The following is a 25,632-nucleotide window of genomic DNA, read 5'->3' as shown; positions in this document are numbered from 1 at the left end:
GGTTGGACTGGAAGAAACTGGGGATATGGCTAATGTGATTGGATGTAAGCCGGATAGTTTTCCTTTCAAATATCTTGGTCTTAAAGTCGGAGCTAATATGAATCGGATTTTTAATTGGCAACCGGTGTTAGAGATCTTCTGGGCGCGGTTGTCTAAATGGAAGTCGCATCTTCTCTCTATTGGGGGAAGGGTGGCCCTAATTAAGTCCGTATTGGAGAGCCTTCCCACGTATTACTTTTCTCTATATAAAGCTCCTAAGAAGATTATCTTAGATTTGGAATCGATGATAAAAAGATTTTTGTGGGGAGGGTCATCGGAAGAAAAAAAGATGCATTGGTTTGCATGGGATACGGTAACTCGTCATATAAAAGATGGTGGTTTGGGTTTAAATAAGCTTGAATTGGTGAATACGGCTCTTTTATCTAAATGAGGATGGAGATTCAAATCGGAAGGCATTAACCTTTGGAAAAAAAGTCATAGGATCGATTAACTTTAATAGGAAGGGATGGGAATGCATTTCTTTTAAAAAATCTCTATCCGGAGTTTGGAATAACATAGCAAAGAATTTTATCAACACCAAGGTGGCTACTCATCCTATTAGAAATTATTTGAAAGGAAACGTTGGTAATGGTGAAGACACAGCTTTCTGGCTCGACTGCTGGTTGATGAACGAACCTCTTAAAACTGTTTTCCCGGATCTCTTTAGATTTGAATCTGATAAGAGATGTTATGTTGCTGACATAATTAAAGTGTTTCAGGGCGAAATCTCGTTTAATTGGAGCTGGAATTCGGATCTTTCAGTGGAAGGCCTGGACAACAGTTTTAATTGGTTGTTAGGCGCGATTTCAGGTATTCAGATCACAACTGGTAAGGATGTTTGGAAGTGGACTGCTGAAACGGATGGATGTTTTTCGGTGAAAAGCGTTAAAAGGCTGCTGAAGATGGATACCGCTGCGAATAGTAGGCATGTAGTGAAATGGAGTAAATGGCTTCCTTCCAAAGTTAATATCCATGTTTAGAGGATGGAATTGAATAAGATTCCTACGGCTGAGGCTCTGATGTTCCACAATATTGCTATAAATGATCCGTCATGTCCGCTATGCAGTTCTGAAGCAGAGTCTGCGGACCACTTGTTCATCGCTTGTTATATTGCGTCTACGGTATGGAATGGAGTCAGTTTGTGGTGTAAGATTCCACAAATTTTCGCGTTTTCTCTCCAATATCTGCTCAATATTTATTCCGGTTTGGATGTATTGGAGAAAAAGAAGGAGGCGGTTCAAGGTATTATTATCGTTTCATGTTGGAGTCTGTGGCGTGCCAGGAATAAGCTCAAGTTTTTGAATGTCCCGTTCAAGATAGAAGCTATTTTAAGTAAAATAAAGGCTTTAAGTTTCTTATGGTTTTCTAAAAGATCGAAATATAAAGGGATAGTTTGGAAGGACTGGTACTCTTTTGTAAATATGTAATTTGTTTGTAGTTTGTTTGTTTCGTCGGCCCGACTTGGGTCGTCGTTATTGTGAATGAAATATTACCTTTCAAAAAAAACGCACCATTTGAGATGAATGGGATTAGAGGGGGGTCCTACATGAACGAAAGTAAGCAAAAAGGGGGGATTTTTGCTTTATTTTTTTTATTAAAATCTTGTTTAATTTATAATCTTTAAGCATTTTTAGAACTTTGACATTTTTTATAAAAATATTTACAAGGTTTTAAGATCTAATATTTTAAAGTAGTGTGATACTAGGTAAATCTAGTTCCTCAAAATTTTTAGTTTGTAATTCGGGTGAAAAAGTTGGTTTGGGTCCTATACCGGGTAAAATACTGACACCGTGTTTTATTTGGATAAATACATAAAAAAAATATTTTTGCACTTGTTTTATTATACAAATAATTAATCCAACTTTTTGGACTAAAAATTTTATTATTTTTGACACGGTTCCGGTACCGGCTTTGATGACTGGCAGTTTACTGAACTAGCCGTGCAGCTTAACGCGATAAGATTTGATTGCGGATTTTGTGTCGTTTTTAATACCCATTATATTATTTATGTTAAACAATATTTATTTTTGGGTTTTCGGACTGTTACTGTTTTGTTTTGTGGAATGTTGTATATTTCCGCAGGATTGCTGTATTTTTCTACGGACTTGGACAATTTGGTTTTTAATTGGAATTTTGTAAATAATAAGGCACATATTATTTTTGGACAATGTTTTTTTATAGAATATTTGTGTAGACATAAGTGTATGTCTTGTTTTCATTGTGTCAGACTGTATCGCGACTAGTACTGACAAGTATCGCCACTAGTACTGACAAGTATCGTTTATTCGTGTTCCTATTGTTAGTCTAGGATATTGTTTCTAATCGCAACAGATTTGTTATCATAATTCACTATGATTTTTGTAATTCCTAGACTCTCAAGACTTTAATTAGTTAAAATTAAGTCAAATATGCGAAAATAATAGTCGAAATAGTTGTTCAAGTTGTACGGAATTACCGGAATTTTGCCGTTTGTCACATTATTGATTCATAAAATCATTAAAAAAAAGTAAACTTTGTATCCGTAATGTTTTTGAGATATACATTACTAACCGTCCGTGAAGAGATTAGTTATTGTTGGAAAAATAGGTGAAAATAGCATTTTTCACAAATATAGGAAAATGATTTTTTCCTATTTTGGACTAGAAATAAATATAATAAAATGAGCGGGTTTTATATATTTATTTATGGGTTTGTGTTCTATGTTGCAAGAGCCTCGCAACGAACTACACCACGTCCAAAACGGATCTAAGATGAATGAAATATCGATGCTCAAAGTTGGGTGTTTGGAACATTCAATGCTGAAACTAAAGGGAAAGTCGCACCTTGTCCCACATCGGAGGAGATATGGAACTTAAATGGGTATTTAAGGTGGAACTCTCCATCCTTATTGTTTCATGGAAGCACACACTAGTGTCCTCGCGAAGGGTGCGGAGCACCCTAACTCGCACTCGCACTCGCACTCCCACAGGCTTGCGCGCGCGCTCGCGTGGCGTTGACGATGAGGCGCAATGTGGCGCTTTGATGGCGCACTTTGCACTTCGAATCGCCGCGAGCCGCTTGAGAGTCGCCTTTGTATTTTTGACCACGTGCGCGTGGTTGATCATAGGGGCTGCAAGGACCAAGTAGCGTGCGGGTTCGACGCGCGTCATGTGGCAGTCCGCGCGCGGGTACATGTGGTACGAAGGCGCGCGGTTGCGCATGGTGCATGGGCCCTGATGAGACGTGCGCGGCGCACCAGAGTGAGCCAAAACGGTGCGACTGTGTGGCGTGATCGTAGAGGCTCACAGGTGACGTGGGGCACGCGCGCGTGGACCTGAGCAAGTGTGGCGCATGCGCGTATGGTAGTGAGCCAAGAGGACGCACCGCGCATGAGCGTGAAGACCTGGGCGTGCGCGCACCAGTAATACTTGCGCGCGCGCACACACAGAGGCTTCCAGCATTGAATAACTGGGCAGTTACAGTTCAGTTTCGAAACTGACGAGTTAATGGTCTTTGACTGTGAATTAAATGACGTATTAAATTGCATTGAAGACGTTTAATGCAATTTAAACCTCTCTTTAATTCCGTTTTGGCTGTTTCGACTTAGGAGCTGTATAAATACAACTCCATACCCACTGCAGAAAGACGAACGGATACCAGCTACACAACAGCTACTCTACTTTCTCTCTAGAGTTTTCTGATCTTTTTCTTGCTGCTCTCAAGGTAACCTTCGGGTTGTAGGCGAACTCCGGCAGTAGTTCTGCTCTGGCTGTTGTACCCTGGGAAACAAAATGAGTACTCTTGGGAGACTCGGAATTTGTTTTAAGGGAAGCGTGTTGAACACGTGCCTCAGCCTTCTTCTTCATCTATGTTTTTGTATTTTATTTTATTTCAGTTGTAATTGTACTGTGATTTTGCTTTCTTTATTTCTTTGTTTTGTAATCTGTAATAAAAATTTGTTTATTTTATTTATTTACGCGAACGGTTCCTATAGTTACTAGAAGGTGTGAAAGTAGAGTTACTCTTTATGAACATGGTGGTATGATCAGTTTGACATTAAGAACAATCATATATTGCTTTACTACTTGATTAGCTTCCCGAACCATGCTATAGGTGACTCTTTTACCATGTAGAGCGACTTCTATAATCGTATATCCATATACACCTCTTCTTCTAGATCTCCATTGAAAAATTCATTATTCATATCTTATTGATGCATGATGTGTCCATTTTACATTTGCATGCTAGAAAGAGTAATTTCGATCTCAGAATGTATTAATATTGGTGCTAAGTTAGTTAAAAGAGGTCAATTGAATATGAATATTAAGGATTAACAAATTTGACCAGGAAATGTGGCTAACTCTTGTTATAGGAATGGAGTAAGTGTATTTTAGAAGAACATGGATGATTAATCTGTAGCAAGATGTAAGTTTGACCTTAAAAGTCAAGGTTTACCACCACCACCACTACTAAGTAGGTACTATTATTATTATTATTATTATTATTATTATTATTATTATTATTATTATTATTATTATTATTATTATTATTATTATTATTATTATTATTATTATTATTATTATTATTATCATTATCATCAATGATTTTGCACTTTGCCCAACTACAGTAAAACTAGAGTAAATTACAAGTTTTGTCCTTTATGTTTGTACCAAATTGCAGGCGATATCTTTTGCCTTTAAATTTGACGAGTTTTGTCTTTAACGTTTTCAAATCCTGCACGTTATTTCCTTTAACTCTAACTCAGTCAGATTAATCTGTAGGAAATGTGAAGTGACAAGAATGCTCTTATGTGCAAGGTAAATGACCATATTTAACAAAAAAAATCTGACTGAGTTAGGGCTAAAGGAAATAACGTGCAGGATTTTGAAACGTTAAGGACAAAACTCGTCAAATTTAAAGGCAAAGGATACCGCCTGCAATTTGATACAAACATAAAGGACAAAACTTGTAATTTACTCATTAAACTAATATGCTGACAACATGGTGGTGAGTTAACCACTGATTTACTTACAAAGCTAACACGAGAGATTGAGTCGGTAAATGATAAATGATGGCGAAGGAACATTCGGTATTTCTTCTTCGGGCAACCCACCTGTTAGACTTTGTAATTTCTTGTCTGATTCATTCAATTATTTACAAGATATATATATAATCATTTACAAGTCAATGGTCTTCCTAGAATGTCTCCTCTAGTTAATGGTCTTCCTCTAATTAAGCTCTAGTTAATTATTTACAATAATGAGATACAAATCAATTGCTATGATTTAGCTTTATTCTAATATTCCCCCGCACTCGAAATGGGAGGATCACAGATGTTGAGACTGGTGCGAAAATCATCGAATAGAACCTTTGGCAATCCTTTGGTAAAGATGTCGGCTATTTGGTATCGTGATGGTACATGTAGAACACGGACTTCACCCTTGGCGACCTTTTCTCGGACAAAGTAGATATCCATTTCAACGTGTTTTGTGCGTTGATGTTGAACCGGATTACCGGATAGGTAAATGGCACTAACGTTATCACAATAAACTAAGGTTGCACGTTGAAGAGGGTGATGGAGTTCTAGTAATAAGTTGCGTAGCCAACAAACTTCGGACACCACATTAGCGACGCCCCGGTACTCCGCCTCGGCACTAGAGCGTGATAAAGTAGCTTGACGCTTAGAAGACCATGAGAGGAGGTTAGAAGCGTGATACAAATCAATTGCTATGATTTAGCTTTATTCTAATACCACCTAATTCCCTCTTGGTGTTGACACCACATCTTGGCCTACAACTCCAAATGATTTACTAACTCACCATCATGGTTACCAGGGTCCAAATCATTTGACCCTCCATGTCCAAAAAGTTGGCAGCAGAGAAACCAACAGAGTTAGTCCAAATTCTCTCAGTTCTTAACCACGTAGGCGGTAGCCCTTTCTACAAAACTAAATTCTTATTAAATAAAAATTGAGTTGTTTCTCCTAATTAAAAATGAGTCGGAATAATATAAAGTTAACCATTTGAAGTCATATCCCTTATCTGATGCTTTTCCAGATGAAGAAACTGAGTACTACCCTTTAGAAGGATGTTAACTGAGGATGCTGGAAGCTCACATGATTTAACAAATCTTTGTCTAGTAACCAAGCCTCTTGAAAAGATACAAAAAGTTACTCCAATAGAACAACCTTTTATTGAAACAGATATGCAGATTAGGGTTTAGAGTATATTCAATGTTGATGTTCGTATTCGAATTGGTAATCATCAGAGTTGTTACATGAATACATATATACATGACAGCGGATTTGATAACCGCCTATACTTATGATATCTAATTATAATACTAATAATGTCACATATTATCCTAATATTATGAATTATTATATCTAGCTTATAATCCTTCTAATATTCCCTCTCGTAAGCTAGATTGGATTAACATGTAGGAGCTCTTTGATCCATTTGAAGTCTTTCGGCTGTAATGCCTTGGTGAGAATATCTGCGATTTGTTCCTTTGTTGAACATAAGCTAACCTCCACATCATCATGCTTTATGAGATCTCAGATAAAATGATACTTGACTCTAATGTGTTTACTTTTCCCATGATAGACTGGATCTTTGGCCAAGCATATTGTTGATTTGTTGTCACAGTAGATAGTTGGAGGACAATCCATATTAATGTGAAGTTCATTTAGTATTCCCTTCAACCAAAGTGCTTGACATCCAGTCATTGATAGAGCTATATATTCCGCTTCGGTTGATGATAATGCAACCACCTTTTGTTTCTTTGATTGCCATGCTAAGTAGACGTACTTTGATTGCGATTGCTCCGGACCCCAAGTTAAAAACATAAGTAGACGTACTTTTACTATCATCAATATTTCCGGCATAGTCGCTGTCACTAAAGCCTGCTAATTTTTCTTTACTGCCTTTGGAGTAAACTATTCCATGATTTATCGTTCCTTTTATGTACCTCAAGATTCTTTTCCCGGCTTCCCAATGACTTCTCCTTGGCCTTTCCATGAATCGGCTGACTTTACTAACTGCAAAAATGATGTCTAGGTGAGTATTTGTCAGATACATCAGGCTGCCCACAAGACTTCTATACATATTTTGGTTCACTTCTTCTTCTGGATCATCCTTAGTTAGTCGTTGACCATACTCCATGGGAGTTGAGATTGTGTTGCAATTTTCCATCTTAAATCTTTTGAGTAAACCCTTTGCATATCTTTGTTGTGACACCAGAATGTTTCCATCTTCATCTTTAACTTCCATACCTAGGAAGTAATGTAATGTTCCCAAATCTGTCATTTCGAATTCATGTTTCATCGATGTCTTGAGCTGATTTATCATATCTAAAGAATCACTTGCTATGATAAGATCATCTACATAAAGACATACCACTATCTTTGAACCTTTCGTGTTCTTTATGAAAAAGTGTGTTCATAACGCATTTCTTGAAGCCGTTTGATCTAAAAAATTCATCTATTCTGCTATACCATGCCCTTGGGGCTTGTTTTAAACCATATAGAGCCTTCTTGAGATGACACGCCTTTCGTTCTTCTCTTGGTTTTATGTATCCCTCAGGTTGTTCAGTGTAAACTTGCTCATTCAAATTACCATTCAAGAATGCCGTCTTTACATCCATTTGATGTAAGTACCATTTGTTACGTGCGGCTAAAGCTAATATCAATCTAACAGTGTCAAATCTAATCACCGGTGCAAAAACATCCAGGTAATCAACGCCATATTTTTTATTATAACCCTTTGCTACTAATCGTGTTTTGTACTTGCTCACATTTCCATGTTCATCATATTTCGTTTTAAAGATCCATTTTACACCTATAGGTCTTTGATTGTTCGGAGGATCCACTAGTTCCCAGGTTTCATTTCTTTGTATTGATTCCATTTCCCTATCCATTGCGTCCTTCGATTTGTTATCTTTATGTGCCTCTCCGTATGATGTTGGATCTGCATCAGCATACAAAACAAAATTTGCTGCATCTTCTGTCACGAATTGAGCATTATATAACTCGTTTACTTGTTCTTTTGTGATCTGCTGAGTTTCTTCATATATCTCTGAAATGTTTCTAGTCTTCAAAACTTCATTTTCTGATGTGGACGGTGATGAGTCTTCCTCTCCTTGATTGTTACTCTGAATTCCAGTTTCACCGTCACCGACTTGTTCTCCGTCTTGATCATTCAGTCCTACAGTAGTTGGTTGATTTCCGTCTTGATCATTCTCTTCAGCAGTGGATATGTCGTCTGCACCAGTTGTATCCTTTCTAAGTATTTCATCGTATGGATAGTTCAGTTGAATGCTTGAGTTTCTTTCAGTTCTTTCAGATCCTTCCTAGTCTTGACTCTCATCGAAGTAGACATCTCGACTAATAATGATTTTATTAGTTATTGGGTTATAAAGCTTGTATGCCTTACTATGTTCAGTGTAACCTATCATGATGGTCTTCTCTGTCTTGTCGTCTAACTTGCCCCAATGTTGTTTTGGTATGTGTGCATATGCTACACTTCCAAATATCCTCAGATGTGATACGTCGGGTTTTCTTCCGCTCCATGCTTCTTGAGGAGTCACATGTTGTATTCCTTTAGTTGTGGCTCGGTTCAAAAGATATATGGCACATGCCACTGCTTCTGTCCAGTAAGAGTGAGAGATCCGTTTCATCTTTAACATACTTCTGCTAAGTTCCATAAGTGTCTTGTTTTTTCGTTCGGCAACCCCGTTCTGTTGGGGAGTATAACTCGTTGTGAGTTGATGATGAATCCCATTATCTTTGAGGAAATTTTGAAATTCATGGCTGCAATATTCTCCTCCTCTGTCTGTACGTAATCCTTTTATTTTAAGATCTGCTAGATTTTCTACCAAGCTTTTGAATGTCTTGAAGTAGACTAAGGCATGCTTCAATTTTAAGAAATAAACCCATGTTTTCCTTGAAAAATCATCTATGAAGGTGATGAAGTATCTACATCCTCCAATTGAGATCGTTCTCATGGGACCACATATGTCTGAGTGCACGAGTTGCAAGGGCTTACTTGCACGCCACGTGGTTTGTTTCGAAAAAGGTTTTCTGACATGTTTTCCAAATAAACAGCCTTCACAGACGCTTTGCTGAGACTTGGAGTTTATTTTGGGCAATCCTTTCACAACCTCTTTCGTTCCCATGTTATGCAGTGTTTCGAAGTTAATATGGCCATAACGTCTGTGCCATAAAACCGATGGATCTTGAGTCATTACATTACACACTCATGGAGTTACATCATAATTCAGATTTAGAGGGAACATCTTGTTTCCGGTCATCTTGACAGTTCCTATAGGCATGCCTGTCGGATCTTTGATAACACATGCATGATTATGAAAGTTTACTTCATATCCCTTTTGCACGAGTTGTCCTACACTCAACAGATTATGTTTTAGATCTTCTACGTAGAAAACGTTGGGTACCTTCTTCTCTACACCTCTCACTTTGATTGTTACATCACCACTACCCAGGACTTCGAGTCTCTTATTATCACCGGTCCTTACTTCTCTTCTTTCAAACTCATTTAGGGTAGTAAACAGTCTCTTATTTCCGGTCATGTGATTGCTACATCCACTATCTAAATACCAGCAATCCTCTTTTGTAACTTCTTCCATATTGAAAATCATAAATAGTGTTTCATCATTTCCCTCATCGGTTTCATCTTCATGTAATAGAACACTATTGTTCTTATCACTCTCATCCTTCTTCTGACAAAAACGTGTTGTATGCCCTAGTTTTTGGCAATTATAGCAACAAATTTGTCCATTAGTTCTTCCTCTTCCCATACTTCTTCCTCTACCGATGTAATCTGATCCGAAAGTTCTTGAACGATCTTGATTGGCATTCTGTACTTGAAATGCTTGTTCCATTGGAACATCATAATATTGTTTGAGGCTCAATTCATGAGATTGTAATATTCCGAGTAATTCTTCAGTGGTTATAGTAGACAGATCTTTGGATTCTTCTATTGCTACTACCACCGATTCATATTTTCGTGTTAAACTACGAAGAATTTTCTCAATGATTCGTTGTTCGGTGATATTTTCTTTGTTTAAACGTAATTGATTAACTATCACCGTTGTTCTATTAACATATTCTTCTATTGTTTCACTGTCTTTCATTCGTAATGCATCGAATTTATATCTTAAAGTTTGGAGTTTTACCGTTTTGACTCTATGTTCCCCTCTGTAAGCCTTGTGAAGAATATCCCATGCTTCCTTTGACGTTTTGCTTGTTGTAATTCGTTCAAATACTGTTTCATTGACCGCTTGAAACATAATGTGCAGAGCCTTCTTGTCCTTCTTAACCGTTTCTTTGTGATTATTCCGATCACTTTCTGATGCTCCGGCAGCGGGTTCTCTATATCCTTCTTCTATAATCGTCCATAGATCTTGAGATTCCAACAACACCCTTATCTGTATATGCCAGTGATAGTAATTTTGTCCCAATAATTTTGGGATTTGAGTTTGAATTCCTCCATTCGTTGTTGTCATTTTGTTTGGATAAACTGATGAATTTCGAGAGTTTTGATTTTTCGAGTTCTAGATCGATGTGGCTCTGATACCACTTTATTGAAACAGATATGCAGATTAGGGTTTAGAGTATATTGAATGTTGATGTTTGTATTCGAATTAGTAATCATCAGAGTTGTAACATGAATACATATATACATGACGGCGGATTTGATAACCGCCTATACTTATGATATCTAATTATAATACTAATAATGTCACATATTATCCTAATATTATGAATTATTATATCTAACTTATAATCCTTCTAATACCTTTCACAGCTAGGACAGAGTGATAAGAATAACGATAAAGGCAGGTTATAAAGAAGATATAATCTGGGTTCGGCTGGCTACAAACTCAGTTATAGTGACAATGAAAGAAGTTGAAAAGAGGCCGAAGTGGGATGTGCGTACATTCGATGTAAAGTATCTTGATGGATGAATGGGTTCTAATAGCTTGTGATGAAGATTTACAAGAATGTATTGAGTTGTTCAGGTGTAACGATTAGGCTTTTGGTTCGTGATTCGTGGACTAATTTTGAGAGCTTGTGTGAGAGTTCAGATTAATTATAAGTGTTGCAATGTTAAGGTTAGGGTTTCTAGGACATGGTTGAGTTGTAGATATCTGGAATAGAAACATGACCAAATTCAAGAGAGGAATTTTCCCCTTTTCTTTGTTGCATAAGATATACTTAAATGGTATAAAGTGTTGGTTGTATATTGGTTTCATCTTTGTTTTTCTCACACTTTAGCTTTTGTTAACACAATTTTAAACTTCCATTTAATGGAAGAACATGGCAAAGGAAGATTTGGATCGAAGATTAGAGCGCCTCGGAAGAATAGCTTGTATACAATGTCCATTAGGTGCTTGAAATTAACGCCTCTGCTGAAAATCTTGACCAAGAAGCCAGACTTTACATTTCTGTTTCATCCAAAGTAAATCAGTGCTTGTATAACCGTCATTGTCCACGTAAGACAAGACAACACAATCCACATCCACAACATAATCGTCGGATTGCTGCTATAATCACGCTATGTGGTGTTGAGGGGCGGCGACGGTCTAGGAGACGTCCTTGGGATCCCCACTGGCTGACGGTTACGTAGTGCCGCCCAACATGTGTCCTGATATAATCAGGTGTTTGGGAATTGGTTGAACACCGTCTTTCTTTCACCCCGGGCTTCAATATGCATCGTGGTGTTCTTGAACTTTAAAATCATGCTGTAATAACATGATTTACACTGAATTGTGTCCCCTTTCTCGGAACATGGGACATTACATTTATCATCTTGACAATATTTAAAAAAAAACAAATACATTCATTAAGAAGAGATTCGACAGGAACCACTAGTACAATATTGGTTGTATAGATGGAAGCACAAGCAGTCGAACTTCATTTGAATCTAATTTTCTCGAACTCTCGATACAATAGCTCATGTCTTCATCAGATGTTAATAGTATCCAGTCTCCAACTTCATCACGATACTTGAGCTTATATGTCCCAAGATTTAACTTGAACCTCATGCTGATCTCTTTCTGAATAGTAACAAAGGTTGCTTGCAAGTTAGGTAGACGAAATTTGATCATGTCATTCGCATACTCTGCTTTTATGGTTATGGTATTTTTGTTTATGTTGACGGTTGATGGCTCCTGGATTGCTTCATTATCTTCTTCATTTAGATTGAATTGAATAATGGACGAATCATTTGCCTTTGATTTCTTGACAAAGTTTGGTCCTAGCCACTCTCGGATGCCAAGTTTTTTTAACTTGCGTTTCAATGTAGATTCAGAAACTATAGCACAATATCAAGAAAGAATAGTTGTTAAATGTGTTATATGTGAAAGTGTAGTAAAATAATCATTGGTTATCAGAATACTTAAACTAGTTGTGAGATTAAAATAAAAGATTATCATTAATTACCGGTAAGGTTTTTTGTGGCTTCTTTCATGGTTTTTCCAAATTGTTTTTCAATGTCTTCCCGAGGTAATACGATTTCAGTTGTCTTGCATTTCACTTCTGAAGGTGCTATGTAATCCACAACCATTGATTTTTGTCCTTCTTCTACTACTTTAAGTGGTGGTGATGATCTCTTTCCTTGAAAAACCTTGAACTTTTCAGTTTCATTAGTTTCTTCACTATCGATAGAAGTCTCAACATTAATAACATGTAATTCGTCACCAAGTTCTTCACCGGAAGCAAACTTGAAACTTGGTAAATATCTTTTTAGTGTTAAGAGTAGGGCCTCCAACAAGATAGCGGTGTATGAACGTTCGATCCATATGAATTCAAACGCATAATCTAAATCGCCAGTGTCATTACTCCTTAAGCATATAGCAAAAGCACTACTTTGAGGATTGTCTTCTTTCCAATCTACTAACCTATCAGAACGAAGCGTAGATATATAGCGTGATTCATAATCTTGAAGTGTCTTCAGAGCAAGTCTCCCTGTAGGGAAGGTTCCCTGAGGAATTACGTCACATAAATTATAATACTTGTCAAAATCATCAGATGCTGTTTCTGTTACAGCATAAAGATAACCAGTCAATTTGAGCGCTAACAATCGCTTTGTTCGAGTGTCCTCCAAAGAAGATGAAAAGAGTACATCATTTATATCCTCATAAGCGATCCAAACATGAGCTAGAGCTAACTTATGCGATACACAAACGACCTTTAGTGCCTCTTCAATCTCATCCTTAGCAGGTTTGAGACCATTTATTGTCTGTTGTAAAATATTTACAAAATCAAATTTCTAACAGTTTTTATAACACAGTTTTTATATGATGCTCCAACTAGTAACAATTTGCTTGAAGCAAAAATGGTCATATACTATACATATCCTTTTTTTTTTAATTAGGAAACCTTTACCTTGTATGGTATAAGTTTTTGTGCATTACACACATTCACATCAGCTTTCTGCAAAGAGTAGAAAACCAGATTAAATGTGTTTAGCACTGGAAAAAAATGTGATTAATCAAGATAAATTGGAGAACGTCGGATCAGCAATACGCTACTTTATTTAGCAATGAGATGATCAAAGTTGAAGTATTAGAATTTGGAATGGTTCTATAAAACCAGTAGAATCTCAAACACATACCTTTAGTGCTTTGATCATATCTAAAACCAAAAATCCCAAATCATAAGACCAAAGGTCCAAAGTAAACTCAAGAACACCAATACACGAGCTTCGACTTTGAGAAGGGAAACAAATAGGAAGCATAATAGATGAATTCAATCTATTGTAACAATCCTCTGTAGGAATCCATTCGAGTTGATATATATATGGCAAACGTGTCAGGAAAGCAGTGGCGGGTCCACCACGAATGATCATGTGGTCCGGTTCAGTGTCAAGCTTATTCACATCGATATTATATTTATACTTGGCAGAATGTAGCCTATACATGGCAAATTCTTTGAAAAGATGACTGACTGCAAATGGTTGATCAGTTGAAGTTGAAAGTACCCATCTGCCGCCTACGGTTGTAGGTGCCCAAAACTGAGCTAAGAATCCGGGATAAAGTACAAACTTTGAAAATGCAGATATTATCTTCTGGTGAATCCCAGTAATCATAAGATCAGCTGTGTAACTTACAGTGGTTATACATATATATGATGGAATATATAACAATTAAAAGAAAGACAGAGCCAGCGACTCACCTGAAGATGAATTATTTTCATGTTGGCTCCAAAAAGCCCATGGACCATCAGATTCGGGTGGTATGTAATGAAGATGGTTAGGAAAGGCTTCAAGGAAACCAGAGAGCTCTCTGTTCATATCTTAATTTAGTTGACTTTCTTGACTCACTTGAGCAAATGAATACCACAGCCTGTAGCTGCCACTCTACAAAATCTTATCTCCTGACTTTATGATGTTTGTTTACCACTCTTAAGTCTTAACCAATCTGAGTCCTTTTTACCATAGAATAGAAATTATTTGATTTTAATCCCATCCTTCACATTGCATGATATATTCCTTTCTCTATAGTTACTAATTATTAGTATAAAATTTTGTTTAAATAGGACAAATATTACCAACGAAAATGATTAACAATATATGAAAAAACAATTTAACGGTTATGTATAATCTAGAATAGTTTGTGAGTTTGTGATGATAAACAGTATTTAGAACGACTTTCTCTCTAATAATTATTCCATTCTCTGTTGTGTATGCTATACTGCACTTTTGTTTCTTTAGTTAGTTATTGTGCATTAAGAAAAATGATGATTATTATATTAAAATTGAGGAAAGGAAAATATATTTAGTTCCACTTTTAACATGATTTTAACCGACTTTCCATGCGTCTTCACAGCTCATGTCCTTAATCCCAATCCATAGACTTTGAACTTCGGGCCTTGGAACTTGGAATTTTAAACCTTATAATAAAAATGAGTTCGTTTTTAATCATGTAACGTTGTAAGCACGATGACGGTGTTTTCGGGTCACGTTATATAAGGTTCTGGGTTATTCACTAAAATACTTCTAAAAAAAGTAAAATGTCAAAATGGTTCCTGAGATTTCATTGTTTTCATTTTATTTTAATTGGTAAATTGGGTTAGAATTTATTTAATTAGCAAATTGGATTAGAATTTATTTAATTGGCAAATTGGGTTAGAATTTTCTGTTAACTTCCCCTCTTTTATTTCGTTTTCCTCATTTAATTAAGGGTTATTGGATTTTATCACCCCTAACTATTGGCTATTAGCCGCTGCCACCCCCAATTATCACTTTGACGCTCACCACCCCCAACTTAACACTTACTTTGTTCTGGCACCATGTCGTTAACTGATCACTAACTTTTGAGCTTGTTACTATACTTTTGGGGGTGTCCAAAGATCTCTATGACACCCCCAAAAGTATAAAAACAACATCAAAAGTTAGTGATCAGTTAACGACGTGGTGACAGAACACTAAGTGTTATGTTTGGGGTGACGGACATCAAAGTGATAGTTGAGGATGGCAACGGCCAATAGCCAAAAGTTGGGGGTGATTAAATCCAATAACCATTTAATTAAAATATATTATGACATAAAATGCCGATTATACCCTTCAATTTAAATGATGAAACCGACAAACTAGTAAACTGCAAAAATGGTCCCTGAGGTTTGGTCACTTTTGTCACTTTAGTACAAAACTTAAACCTTTTAAATATGAGTCCCTGTGGTTTCAATTTTGTTGCCATTTTCATCCAAAATCAAAATCTAGTCAGATTTTTCAGTTAACATCTAGTTTTTTTTTTGTTTTTTCCTCCCTTTTAATGAAGGGCAAAATGGTCTTTTAACGTTTTATTATAACCAAGTAAAAAGATCTGACAATTTTGCCCTTCATTAAAATGAGTAAAAAGACAAAAAAGACAAAAAAAAAAATGGATTTCACTGAAAATTCTGACCAAATTTTGCCTTTGGATGAAAATGGCAACAAAATTTAAACCACATGGACCTAGATTCAAAAGGTTTTAGTTTTGGACTAAAGCGACAAAAATGACCAAACCTCATGGACCATTTTGACAGTTTACTCCCGACAAAAAGAAGAGAAGTTAACAGAAAAATCTAAGCCAGTTTACCTATTGGATGAAAATAGCAACAAGAATGAAACCTTAGGGACTCAGATGCAATAAATTTTATTTTTGGACTGAAATGGTAAAAGTAGTCTAAACTCAGGGACCATTTTAACATTTTACTCTTTAAAGAAATAGAACTTTTAATTAAGTGAATTAAAAAGTAATCATCATTAATTAATAAAATTATTAAAGGAATTAGAATGTGGTGATAGTAACCAGTGGTGGTGATTGCGGCATTTGAAGCCAGGGTCGGCCCAGAGCAAGTGCCAGGTGGGCGACCGCTCTGGGCCCAAATCAAAACAAGGCCCGAAAAAATTTATATTTTTTATATATTATACATATAATTAAAACACTATAACTGTACAGAAGCAATGGCTGCAGGCCTGTGGTAGCAGGGTTGCCTTTTAACATATTGGTCTTAGGTTCGAGTCTGGCTATTAGCAGTTTTTTAGTAATTTTAGTACTCTTTCTCTCTGATGCTGCAATGTGCCACACTGTTTCTATATTTCTTTTTTTTTTCTCCTGCCTTACATTTTTCTCCTGCCCTACATTGTGTCACGAGCTTTTGTCAATTGTTGATTTCTGTTAGGTTCATTTGAATTTGTTTATCTACGTCAATATATGGTTTTCGATTTGCTTTTCAAATGGTTACTTTTTTGTCTTGTGAACATATTCTAATTGAATTGCTATGCTTTTTAAAGATATGGTGCAGATCTGTATGTGGATTCAATTATTAGCTTCACTCACTCAGCTAAGGGAACATGTTTCTGATTTTTATGTTTATGATACAAATATTCTTAACAGAATTTTGGTTGCATGAGAAGTTTTTAGTTGAGTTCAATAGTTTAATACTTCTTATAAAAGTTCCAGTTTTTATTCTCTAATTGATTTTTTTCTCAATGCTATCTACTTGGTATTTATGGGCACTTTCTGTAATTGTTTTTGAATCTACATGTGAGAGAACAGAAAGACTTTTGTGCAACTTCATTTTGAAGTCCTCTAAAAAACAATATAATTGTGTGCAATGCAGCAATGGCTGCCTTTAATATATCCTTTTGTGTGGTAATAAGATATGTTTAAAAAAACTTAAAGGGCATGGATTTATGAACCAAAAACGTTAAAGCCCAAGTTTTTTAGTGCGTAATGGATTATTGACTTAGCCCAAATCAATAAACAAACATAATGGATTAATGAATAGGGCCCAAATATTTAATCTCACACAGGGCCAAAATTATTTTTGTGATTTTCGAAGACGGCCATGTTTGAAGCGGACGGTAACTAGTGGTGGTGATCGCCTTTGTGGGCTTTGTTCCAATCACAACAATAACCTCAACCCAGTCGGTAATGTCACTTTGATCTTTAAGGCCAGTTATAGTTTGGGCCTGATGAACTACTTAAGAGCCTGATTCGGTAGCCCCAAACCCCAAAACGGTTTGTGCCAAACCGATTTGTAGGGATGGCAATCAAACCCGAACCCGTTGGGTAAACCCGAAACCCGACACATTTGGGACGGGTTTGGGGTCGGTTAATTGGGTTTGGGACGGGTTTGGGAATAGTTTTTATTTTTTTCGCGGGTATGGGACGGGTTTGGGATTTAGTGATATACCCGTTTACCCGAGCCACTTACCCGATAAACTGTACCCATTTACCCGATTATATACCCGATATAATTTCTTTTATATTATTAAATATGTATATATATGATACATCCATTTTTTACACATATAGGTATTCTACTTCGTATACATTATAGTTATTTGATATATAATTTTATAATGACAATACAAAATGTAACCAGTTAGTAGTTACCCGATAGATACCCAATGGGTTTTGAGATGAGTATACCCAACAAGTAATCTTTTTAAATTAACGGGTTTACCCGAAACCCGCGGGTATACCCGATACCCGATGGGTATTTACCCGCTAGAAACCTGACGGGTTTTGGGACGGGTTTGGGACAGGCTTATCTAACCGGGTTTGGGTTTGGGATTACCTAAACCCGTCCCAAACCCGACCCATTGTCATCCCTACCGATTTGGGCTGGCCCTAACACGGAAGTTTGGTACAGGTTTTTAACTTAATCCAACCGGTTTTTCTGGGCCAAACCGGTTTTGAACCTTATCCAAATCGGTTCGAGAGGGTTGGGGACCGGTTTGGGTCAATCTGGTTTGAGCCTAATGTAGTAATTAAAGGACCTGTTTGAGCCCATGGTAAAAGAAAAAATAATAAGGGACCGGTTTGGGCCCAAACAAGGTTTTGTACACCTTTAGTTATGCCAAAGAAACACAAGAAAATGAGTTGAAATTGTAACCTCTACTTCTAATGCGTTAAGCCAAACATGAGTGGAGCCCATTTGGTGATTGTTAGTTACATGACCACTTCCCCTTTCTTACTGCTATAAGCACATTGTCCAAATGGTATATAGAATTGATAAAACAGATAGGAACAAGACGAACCAGTCGGTTCGATTACAAAGAAACAAGACGGAAAGAGATTACTATTGTTGAATGCTTGTTCTTTTCTTTTTTGTATGTCTGATATAGAAGAAAACCTCCACCTTATATAACCCACAAGAAGAGGAGGAAAAAAGGAAAACACCAATCACAGCGGGTAATTAACGAGAAAACAGGGCTGATGAACACCAAATCAGGAAATACGCGTACAGGGACCGAAATCAACGAACTAGGGCAGCACCCTTCTTCAGTAGCCAGAAATAAAGGACAGGACCAGCAAATAAAGGGATTGGGCTGAGCAGGGCTAGAACACAGGCCCAACCTGAAAATACAGAGCAAAAAAATATTAGAAACAAGGTTTTTTGGATTATAAAATTGGCCCATATTTTAACACCCCCCCCCCCCTCAATTTGATGATCCAAACACATCATGCATATTTAGTTTATTTGTTAACACATTGTGTTGGTGAATAAGCAAACCTTTTGTAAGAGTATCAGCAGGTTGTTTATCAGACTTAGTTGGAACAGTTTTGATTATCCCAGTTGAGATTTTTTCCCGAAGGAAGAAAAGATCTATCTCGAAATGTTTGGTTCGATCATGAAAGACAGGGTTTGCTGCTATAGATATAGCAGCATTATTATCACAAAAGAGACCAATTGGTAAGGTCATATTAACATGTAATTCCTTTAAAATGTTGATTAACCATAAAACTTTACATGTGGCGGCACACATAGCTCTGTACTCAGCTTCGGCAGAGGACCTTGATACAGTCCCCTGCTTCTTGCTTTTCCAAGAAACAAGACTATTACCCAAGAAAATGCAATACCCTGTGACTGATTTCCTAGAATCCAGACATTTCCCCCAGTCTGAATCAGCATAAGCACGGATGTTAAAAGACGTACCTTTGCTTATTAGGATTCCCTTACCTGGGGCACCTTTTAGATATCTTAATTGCCTCAAAGCAATTTGTAAATGAGAATTTGTAGGCTTGTGCATAAATTGACTCAGAAATTGCACAACATAGGATATATCAGGACGAGTATCAGATAAGTAAATCAATTTCCCAATTAGTTTTTGAAAACCGGTAATATTACTCACAACAGATTCATCCTTTTTACAGAAATTCATAACAACATAATTTTATTCAATGGGTGTACTTACAGGCTTACATCCACTAAGACCAAATTCAGCTAAGAGATCCATGCAGTATTTTCTTTGAGACAAACATATTCCATGTTCAGTTTTAACAACTTCAATTCTAAGAAAATATTTTAATAATCCAAGATCTTTGATTAAACATTTGGTTTTTAACAATTGTTTCACTTTATTTATTTCATCTAGATTATTTCATGTGACCACAATATCATCCACATAGACAAGCAGAGCAATAAACACGGAATTTTCAAATTTAACAAATAAAGAATGATCACATTTGCTTTGAACAACACCAAACTCTAATAAGACATCAACCAACTTTTCATTCCACATTCTAGGGGCTTGTTTTAAGCCATACATGGATTTTTTTAGTTTACAAACCTTAGTTTCATTTTCTGAAAAAAAAACCTTCTGGTAAACACATGTAAACATCTTCATTTAAATTTCCATAAAGAAAGGCATTGTTAATGTCAAGTTGAAATAAAGGCAAATCATTTTCAACCGCTAGACTAATAACACAACGAACGGTTACCATTTTAACAACAGGCGAGAACGTTTCATCAAAGTCAATCCCTTCCCTTTGACTATAGCCTTTTGCAACTAATCTAGCTTTAAACCTTTCAATCTCTCCTGTGGATTTATATTTAATTTTGTAAACCCATTTACAACCTATTGGCTTTCTACCCTTTGGAAGGTCAACAAGGGTCCATGTGTTGTTTCTATTTAAGGCCTCCATCTCTTCATTCATGGCATTCAACCAGTTAGAGTCATCTTTGGCTTCATAAATTTTTTTTGGTTCAATCGATTTATTTAGATTAGAAGCAAAACACTTATTTTCAAGTGATAGTTTTGAGTAGTTTATAACTTTTTCCATTCCATACTTAACTTTTCCATCTATAATAAAATCATCTAGTTTCCTTGGTAGAGATGAGTTCCTAGTAGACCTTCTAACAGGAATACTAGGATCATTATTTCCCTCAGGTGAGTTTATATTGTCATTGGTAGTTTGAGCACTGTCTGCCCCACTCGTACTTTCATATACTCCATGAGGCTGCTGTGATACAGCCATGCCATCAGGGGTTTGAGACTGAGCACTAGGTTGCTGAACAGTGCCAACTACCTCACTAGGATCCCTCACCTCATCATCGGGTATTTCACCATTAGGCACATTTGTCTGACTTGTCTCAACATCATCAAAAAAATTTAAAGAGTTTAGAAAAGGATCATTTATTGAAGATTTTTCATTAAATAGTTTATTATCTTTGAGAGGAAAAAAAGTTTCATAGAATTTTACATCTCTAGAAAAAAATATTTGCCTTTTTTCTATGCTCCACAATTTATATCCTTTTTTGAAAGGAGAATATCCTAAGAAAATACACTTCTCAGCATGATTCCCAAATTTGTCAGGATTATTTAAGACAGTGCTAAAACAAAGACAACCAAATGTCCTAAGGTGATCAAGTGAGGGTTGAAAACAAAACATAAGCTCATAGGGAGATTTGCCATCAAGAATGGAAGAGGGAGTCCTGTTAATTAAATAAGCAGTGGTAAGCACATAATTAGACCATAATTTAAGAGGGACACCCCCTGAAATAAAAGCGTCCTAGCAATGTTCAACAAATGCCTATGTTTTCTTTCTGCAGTTCCGTTCTGTTGTGGACTATATGCACATGTGGTTTGATGGATAATGCCATTGTCCCTCATAAAACTATTCATACGATTGTTAACAAATTCAGATCCGTTATCACTTCTGAAAATTTTGACAGTTTTATCAAATTGGGTTTTTACCAGGTTAAAAAAACTTTCAATGTTGTAAAAAACCTCATTTATGTGTTTTAGTAGAAAAATCCACACACACCTCGAAAAATCATCCACAACCGTCAGGAAATACCTATATCCTTCATAACTTTGCACTTTATATGGCCCCCACACATCTAAGTGAACTAACTTTCCTATATAAGATGACTTATGATCACTTAAGGGAAAGGGTTCTCTGTGTTGTTTGGCCTTGTGGCAAACATCACATGGAAAAATCTTGCCTAAAGTTTTTATATTTAACTTGTCTTTTAGAACATTTAACACTTGGTTAGAAGGATGTCCTAGCCTAGAATGCCACAAGTTAATAACATCATGACTATTAAAACACACCTTAGCAAATTTAGAGTCATCACCACAGAAATACAATCCATCAATTTGACTACCAGTCACCAGGACTTTCTTTGTGTGCAAATCCTGAAGATAGCAATTATGTTCATCAAAGGAAACATACAACTTATTTTCACTCGCAAGTCTGTATACAGACATAACGTTAACATAGTATTCTGGGACAACAAACACATCTGATAAAATGACCCCTTCAGTTATTTTAAACAGCCAATCTTAGTTACTTTAGCATTTGTTCCGTTTGGGTGTTTAACAGAAATATTAAAGTTAGATACATCAACTAGATTTATTAACCCTTTATTAGACATCGCCATATGTTGGTTTGCTCCAGAATCAACAATCCAACCAGAGGATATACTGGAAGGACCACTAGCAAACCCAAAAATAGGTTTGCAGAATATATTTGAAGAAAAAAGACCAATGGAGTTACCTCCAAAGTTTGCATTTTGAGATCCTTCATTATTTTTTGCTTTCAACAATCCCAAAAGCTGAGTGATCTGATCAGATGTAAGAGATTTGTAGGGGAAGTAGAAGAGCTTGAAGGCACATCAATAACAGGTTTATTTGACATAGAGTTATTGACTCTATTCCCTTGACTATTCCCTTGTCCAAATTTAGACTTATACCCTTGAGGGTACCCAACAAGTTCAAAACACCTATCAATAGTGTGGCCCAGTTTGTTGCAGTTAGTGCATTTAAGATTTGGATTAGGCCCCTTGTTAAATTTCTTTTTATTTTCATAGGTCTGATTGAATTTAGACACAAAACCTACATTTTGACCTTTTGCAGGGGTGTTTCCACCTCTGTGTGATTCTTCTCTAGAGACTATTGAAAAAGCAGTTTTAATCGAAGGAAGAGGATCACAGGTTAAAAGACTAGTTCTGACAGGTTGATAAATTTCATCAAGACCCATTAAAAATTGCATTAATTTTATCAATTGATTAAAATCATTAAATTCCTGTCACACCCCTATTTTCCACGTGTCACCGGTGGGCCCGGTGGGGTTATCGTGACGTAGTTGATATCGTCATAGTCAAACAACACATATTTAAATGTACAGTGGAAGCAAAAAGATAGATTTATTTCAACCAAATAAAATTGTAATATCAAGTATCACAACAGTTGAAACAGATCCACAGGCGGATCAAAAGAAAAAGGAAACTCGTTCAACAGATTTAATTGCATCCAAGCTTGCGAGACTCTAAATGATGCTAAGGAGAGGCCAGCCTATTACGCGTAGTACCTGCAATTAACCTTTTTGGGAAAATACGTCAGTTTACACTGGTAAATACAATTTAACTAACTCATTTGAAAAAAAAAAGGTTTAAAATTGATTTGAATGCACATGACACAAAAAGATTTTTATAACTTGGGATAATTATTTGAATATAAACTTGTAAAAGATTTGCATGTTTCTTATGCGTTCAGTAGTCCAGGTTGACACCGAGTTGAAGATCAGTAGTATAACAGCCTTAAACCGACACCCTTATAATTTTTCCGACACTCTAGTATATTATAAAATGTCCCAATATGACTTATATTACACCCCGTATGTGAAAACCGAGCTCGAAATAGATCATAACATATAAAATAAATTAAAAACAATAAATATTAAGCTGAGGCGGGCCGCGTAGACCCACCCCAAGCTTTTACGCGGGCGGTATAAGGGTTAGAACCTGACTCCGTTTGACTTCTTAAGTTCAGGCGGGCTGCGAAAGCCTTAGCTTACATTTACGCGGGCCGCGTAAGATCAAGATAGTGGCACAGCCTGGTGTTGACACGTGTCGTGCAATGTGTTGAACCTAGTCATGACCCGGATCAGCTACGCCTAGACACCTAAGCCACGCGGGCCGCGTAAGCCCATGCTTACCTTTACGCGGGCCGCGAGAAACCTGAAATCAGGCCCTATATAAGAAGGCCATCGGGTTTCACTTTCCGTCGTTCACAATTTCATTCTCAATCTCACTTTCTAAATTAGAGGCATTATAGTCGGGTATTATACCCCCTAATATAGCGAGGTTCTGCTACGATGTAAGTATTATAACCCCTGGAGACGTATTAGATACTCTGCCCGATTGATCTAGGGTTCTGCCCGACGTAGTCGTTGGAATGCCGTCTCGGGGAGGGTATTACTAATGTTAAAATGGGTTATTATACTAACACACGTGCATTTGTGTAATTTATAGTTTATTCCCAGGAAATCCAAACTTAAAACCCTAAAACAACAATGTGAGTTAATCCACTTTTTGTAAACCTTTTTGTTAATTGTTTTTACAAAACCTTAAATACCTTTCCATGCGAATAACAGTTATTGAGTATTTGTAAGAATACAATTATCGTGGGTATGTTGGGGTTTTGTATACAAAATTTGTTACCACCTGGTCAAGGAGTAACATTTCCACAAGTCAGGTCTGACAGTACCAACGGGTGATCATTGGTATAACTTGGAAACAAATGTAATTGCGAGATCGCCCTCAATACTGTACACTGTGAAAATGGTTTTACTTAAACTTGATTAAACTGGGATTCATTCACCAGTATTTCCCACTGACAAAATGTTTTTAAAATGCGTTTCAGGTAACAAAATGTGAAAGCCAAATAGGAGCCAGCTGGACAGCACTGAAGGCTTGGAAAAGTGGCAATAAAGTTACCTAAGAATAAAATAAATGTTTTGTTAAATAAAATAGGATTTACACCTATAAAAGTGTGTATACTGAAAACTTGGGTTTTACCCATGTGTTTAATATTATAAAATATCGTGGTTTACTCTGATAAAATATTTCCTAACTACGGTCCTGATGAAAATTTCCGCTGCCAAATTGGATAATAACGTGATACCGCCGAAACTGGCTCGCGGCCGCCCGTTCCCGGGAAATAGGGATCGGGGGTTGCGACAAATAGACACACCACATGGTATAGTCCCGCAGCGGTTAAACCCAAAACCGGTTGTTATACCTTAATATTTATTTATGCACTAACGGGTATACGCCTACACCCACATGCTTAGGTCGTGGCCATTTCGTAAAATGATGCCAAGGATATCCGGGACATGGTCATTAACCCCCCAAAGGCTTTAAGTAGACAAAACAATTTTAACGGGTCATTTCAATGATTTAACCTACATTTGGTTAAAGATTCAATGCGCGACCAAGCGGTATTTTATATACCGTACCCCAAGCCCGTATAGGGAAAATAAGTTAAAAGTATTTACCTGAGCAAGTATAGTCACAATAAGCAAGTGCAAATAGCTTTTACTGGATCTTCTATTCTGGAACGAAGGTTTATAATAACATATTAGAATCCTAACGGGTCTTTTAATTTAGCCTAAGCTTAGACCGGTTAGTTTTAAAGAAAGAATACGGTTTAAAAGCAGGATTAAGCGAAGACCGTTTTTAGAATGTGGTTTTGACCCGACAACCTTGTATGCTTGTTTAATATGGGTAACTTAAACACATTCTGGATTTTGAGACAAAAATGATATGGTTTGACCCGTTTCGGCTAATATGTGCAAACTAGTTACATAAGCTGATCCGAACGCGAAAAGTGCGTAACGAGTAACCATAAGATTCATATACAAGTTTCCTAAGTTAATATGCCTTAAATATGTTGTGACATCAGTAAGATGTCTTCTATTATGCCCAAAATGATTTTAAACCCAAATTATGCCCTGTAAGGGCATTTTGGTCATTTTAAAGGGTATAAAAGAGTTTAATTTGTAATCTGAGTTAAGATCTGATTTATTTAG

The 25,632-nt window shown here is 36.6% G+C and overlaps 2 protein-coding genes across 5 annotated transcripts; one reads left to right on the top strand and one right to left on the bottom strand.

Moving 5' to 3' along the window:
• Positions 1-1,022: 1,022 nt before the first annotated feature.
• LOC110895005 lies at positions 1,023-1,466 on the top strand. The gene has a single exon (XM_022142264.1). It carries the CDS (start codon positions 1,023-1,025, stop codon positions 1,464-1,466), a length of 444 nt encoding a protein of 147 aa, XP_021997956.1.
• Positions 1,467-11,858: 10,392 nt separating this feature from the next.
• On the bottom strand, positions 11,859-14,414 carry LOC110920798 (protein NLP6). 4 transcript variants are annotated; one of them, XM_022164999.2, is made up of 5 exons: positions 14,216-14,414; positions 13,656-14,137; positions 13,427-13,474; positions 12,482-13,280; positions 11,859-12,353 (listed from the first exon to the last, which is right to left on the bottom strand). In XM_022164999.2, the coding sequence occupies exons 1-5, from the start codon at positions 14,331-14,333 to the stop codon at positions 11,908-11,910; spliced, it is 1,893 nt and encodes a 630-aa protein (XP_022020691.1). In that variant the 5' UTR covers positions 14,334-14,414; the 3' UTR covers positions 11,859-11,907. The 4 variants fall into 4 exon arrangements, with proteins under 4 accessions (XP_022020691.1, XP_035839179.1, XP_035839177.1 ...); XM_035983286.1 differs by having other exon boundaries at positions 12,482-13,022; XM_035983284.1 differs by lacking the exon at positions 13,427-13,474.
• Between the last annotated feature and the right edge of the window lie 11,218 nt (positions 14,415-25,632).

This window comes from Helianthus annuus, chromosome 2 (assembly GCF_002127325.2).
Source record: "Helianthus annuus cultivar XRQ/B chromosome 2, HanXRQr2.0-SUNRISE, whole genome shotgun sequence".
NCBI classification, from domain to species: Eukaryota; Viridiplantae; Streptophyta; class Magnoliopsida; order Asterales; family Asteraceae; genus Helianthus; species Helianthus annuus.
Note: the sequence above shows the minus strand (reverse complement) of the source record. Positions and strands in the feature narration are given on the sequence as shown.